The 3,990-nt window shown below is 37.9% G+C and overlaps 2 protein-coding genes across 2 annotated transcripts; both read left to right on the forward strand.

Annotated features, from left to right (window-relative positions):
- Positions 1,264 to 2,302, forward strand: LOC105175384 (NDR1/HIN1-like protein 12). Its single transcript, XM_011097818.2, has one exon. The coding sequence runs from the start codon at positions 1,476 to 1,478 to the stop codon at positions 2,163 to 2,165; it is 690 nt and encodes a 229-aa protein (XP_011096120.1). The 5' UTR covers positions 1,264 to 1,475; the 3' UTR covers positions 2,166 to 2,302.
- LOC105175386 (NDR1/HIN1-like protein 2) lies at positions 3,143 to 3,736 on the forward strand. Its single transcript, XM_011097820.2, has one exon. The coding sequence runs from the start codon at positions 3,143 to 3,145 to the stop codon at positions 3,734 to 3,736; it is 594 nt and encodes a 197-aa protein (XP_011096122.1).

Here is a 3,990-nt window from a genome sequence, read left to right on the forward strand (position 1 = left end):
ATTTGGTGTGGGAGAAGGGAGTAATTTAGAGAGAGAGAGAGTGAGAGAGAATTGGTAGGTGTTGGAAGAGGGCGTAGGGAGCAATACTGGAGCAGGACCACTTCTCTCCCACGCCTCACTAGTCCGCCTCTCTGTTTATTATGTGCTGATTGTTCCCTTCCCTTCCCTTCCCTTCCCTGTCAAAATATCTTTGGAATTTATGACACTATATTATATGCTTCCAATACACATGCTCATGCCACTACTTGTCAAACGTTTGACTTTTAGTGCTAATTTTAGCACGTGCACCAAAGTCAACCTCCGGTTCCATTTCAATGAAAATGTCGAAAACTTCATAACAGTTTTTTTTTTTTTTATTGTTTGGTGCAGAAAATTAAGGTATTTAATTTCATAAAATAGTAATCGTGAGTGAAATTAAAAAAAAATAATAATATTTTGACAACTGTAGAAGGACACTGGAATCAAATCAATATGAATCTTTTTTCTTTTTTTTTTTTTAATCTCCCTCTCACATTCTCAACATTTTCTGTACTTATATGGGGGTGGGGGCAATCGGAAAATATGATGGGGGATTGTTGCACCCTGAAAATTGGGGGGGTTGATGTCTGAAGATGAGACGACAGCAGCAACCTGTGCAGTGGTAACATGGCCCATAGACAAGCCCAGTCAACTTCCTTGGGCCCAACCATATACTGCAGTCTGCAGTCGTTCCCCTATTTCAGTTCTTTTAACATATACTCATAACACATTGTTCTTGCATGTACAATAAATAATTTTTTATACGTTAAAATATCTTATTAAAAAAATAATATAAAAATAACTTTTACATTTAAAAAAAAAAGAAAAGAAAATTAAATTAAGAGTGTTATCAACACAACAAGAAATTAACATAATTTGTAGGTGGAAAGTATTTTTTATTTTTATATTAGTAGAGATGATATTGGTTCCCATTATATTTAGCTTCTATTTAATTTCTTCTCGAAATGGGAGGGCACCCAAATTATGTGTATGATGAATTTTTCTGATCCATTTTAGATATCAAATGTCAATAATTACAAACTTTTTTTTATCATAAATTAATATAACATTTTACACTATAGTTAGTACATAAGTCTGGTATAATATTTTTGTATAGAATTTTAATACACAATATATAAATATTAAAAAATAATAGCCTATATTAATTTGTAAAACAAGATTCAATATTAAAGCAATGATTAAATCCTTTTCTTGAATCCAGGGTATTTGATGACATGGGACTTTGTAATCAGGACGAAGCAATCTTAAACCAGCAGGGCAGGGCACGGCAGAATCTTCTCGAGAAAACCACCACTAAACTTCCTTCCTTCAACTTGCAAACATTCCCTCAGACATTTTCTTTTCCATCCTGCTAACCTATTATATATCAATAATCAATGGCTTCCCTCTCAACTCAGCAATTCTTTCCCATCAGCCCGCCGGAGAGAGTACCATAAATGAGGTCCGAGAATCGTATTCCTGTTCAATCCACCCCTGGAAACAGCAGGCCCGTGAAGCGGCACCACTCCGCCACTTACTACGCTCACCGCGTCAAAGAAAGTCTCACCACCAGACTCTCCAAGCTCATCTGCGCCATATTTTTAACCCTTCTTTTCCTTGTGGGCATCACCACTTTCGTTCTCTGGCTCAGTTTACGTCCCCACAGGCCCAGATTCCAGTTCCAGGAATTCTCTATCCACCCTGCATTCTCCCAAAGAAATGGATTCCTGAACCCCAAGATAATCTACAATGCCACCGCGCATAATGCTAACCAAAACATTGGTATTTACTATGATTCCATGCATTTCGATGTGTTTTATGAGGACCACAGTATAGGCGGTTCCCCGTTGTTGTTTCCGTTTTATCAGAAACCCAAAAATACTACCATCATCGCCGGACAACTGGGCGCCACCGCCCTGACGGTGAACAGGAGACAGTGGCAGAAGTTCACGGCGGACCTGGCGCGGGGCCAGGTGGTTTTCCGTCTTCAGATTACGTCAATCATTCGGTTTAAGATATCGAGTTGGGATAGCAAGCGCCATAAGTTGCGAGCGAATTGTCCGGTCGGAGTCGGACCGGACGGTTCGATATTACCAATCTACAAAGACAAGCGATGCCCGACTTACTTCACCTATAGTTCAGTGTGATCCAGATGTCTCTAATGCTTTTAAGTTCGTTTTGGGTATGTTTTTTCATTTTTTTACCACTCCGGATTTCGTCGTGCAATTTTGATTTCAACCTTCGGCATATTATTTTGTTAATAAAATGTGTACAAAATTATTTATTTTGGGCTCGTGATTTTCCCTAAGATTAATGCAAATCAAGAAATCAATTATCCGAATAGATTAGGAGAATTAATTGGTTTTAAGAAAAATAGTAAAAAAATTGTTAGCCAAGATTAATTCACAGCCAAATTATTTTTAGTAGACATTAGTTTAGCAACATTTTAGTAATCTAAAAAACACAATTAAGACTGAAACTCATCTTACAAGAAGTAGGTAATGAGATCAAAATTCTTGACAACCATAACCTAACCAGACCTTTTAAGAAGAAATTTTCACATTTCATCATAATCCAATGTTATAATATGAGTCTAATAAAATAAAGCTGAATGCAAAATGTACTGGGCCTAACGTATAAAAAATGATATTTGTGCTGAATACGTCCTAAATTCATCATCAAGGTTGTATTCTCCCCAAACGTTGATTTTCGGGACATAAATTGATCTTTATCTGCTTTTGGCATCCAGGCGGTGCTGCCTCTACAGCAAAGCGCGTTTATGAAGCTATTTTAAGCCTTTTATCCTCAGTTTTCTTTTCCAAAATTCCCCATAACAACTTTTGAACTCAAACTTTTTCTTCAACTGCTTAATTAATCAATCCTTCTGCACCAAGGAATTGTTGTCCTAGTCAGGGCACATCACTTCCTACTCAAAAACAGATCCATTACCATGTACTAGATTCTATCTACCTGTTAAAGTTGCAACCTTTTAAGTATATATTTCTAATCCTCATTGCTACATAATAATATGTCTTTCTAACTTCCACCATAAGCCCCTTCACCTTCCTCAACCTGTTTGTTATATGCAAAAGAATTCTTTCCCTGATAATTCATTGCTTCAGAAATGGCTCTCCGGAAACTTGACAGAGATCAACTCGGCATGTACTGCTGGTTCTTTTCTGTGGTCACTGTTTTGAGTATGGCTGGTGTAGTCTCATGGCTGAGTCTCACGCCCAAAAATCCAGGTTTCAGGGTTTCAGATGCACGCTTTCCTGACTCCAGGAATCATTCCATGCACCTCAATGTATCAGTTCCAAACAACTCCATAATATTTGACCTCGAGATCAGCAATCCAAACAAGCGTATGGGGATATATTACAGTGGCATCAACCTGGCATTGTTCAGCGGTGGTGGTGTTGTTGGGACAAATTCCATCCCAGCTTTCTATCAGGGATACAGGAACACTACTCTGTTCCAGATACTGATACATGCAAGTCAACAATTTTGGCAAGCTACCAATGCCGGGAAAGTGGATTTTATGGTTAGGGTGGAAACTGCTGTGAAGTTTCGGATTATCAAATGGAAGACAAAGCTGCACCAGATTTCATATGAAGAGCAATTCAGAGATGTGAATATCAGTCTAAATAGGACTGTTTCAGGAGGAAATTATGCAGAGGCAAAGCTGCAAAATGCATCAAAAGTCAGAGTCGGAGGTTGAGTTGTTCATGCAGTTAGGTGATCGCAGAGTCTACTTTTGTACATTAATTTTCTTCCTTCTTGTTTTTGGGTTTTATGTAGTATACCTGCACTAAATGCCAGAAATTTGCTGTTGAAGAGTAATATGACCAGAAATATTCATGGATGGGAAGATCATTCAGTAGGAGAATATAATCTTCACACTTGAAAAATAGTAGTTGGGTTGGGATACGGGTGTGTGTTAACCATCGAATTTTAATTTTGGGTGTTCATTCA

The sequence above is a fragment of the Sesamum indicum genome, linkage group LG12 (genome assembly GCF_000512975.1).
Source record: "Sesamum indicum cultivar Zhongzhi No. 13 linkage group LG12, S_indicum_v1.0, whole genome shotgun sequence".
Taxonomy (NCBI): domain Eukaryota; kingdom Viridiplantae; phylum Streptophyta; class Magnoliopsida; order Lamiales; family Pedaliaceae; genus Sesamum; species Sesamum indicum.

What these genes read in the sequence shown, in the direction of transcription:
- LOC105175384 (XM_011097818.2), top strand. Translation starts at nt 1,476, where the DNA reads ATGAGGTCCGAGAATCGTATTCCTGTTCAATCCACCCCTGGAAACAGC.
- LOC105175386 (XM_011097820.2), top strand. Translation starts at nt 3,143, where the DNA reads ATGGCTCTCCGGAAACTTGACAGAGATCAACTCGGCATGTACTGCTGG.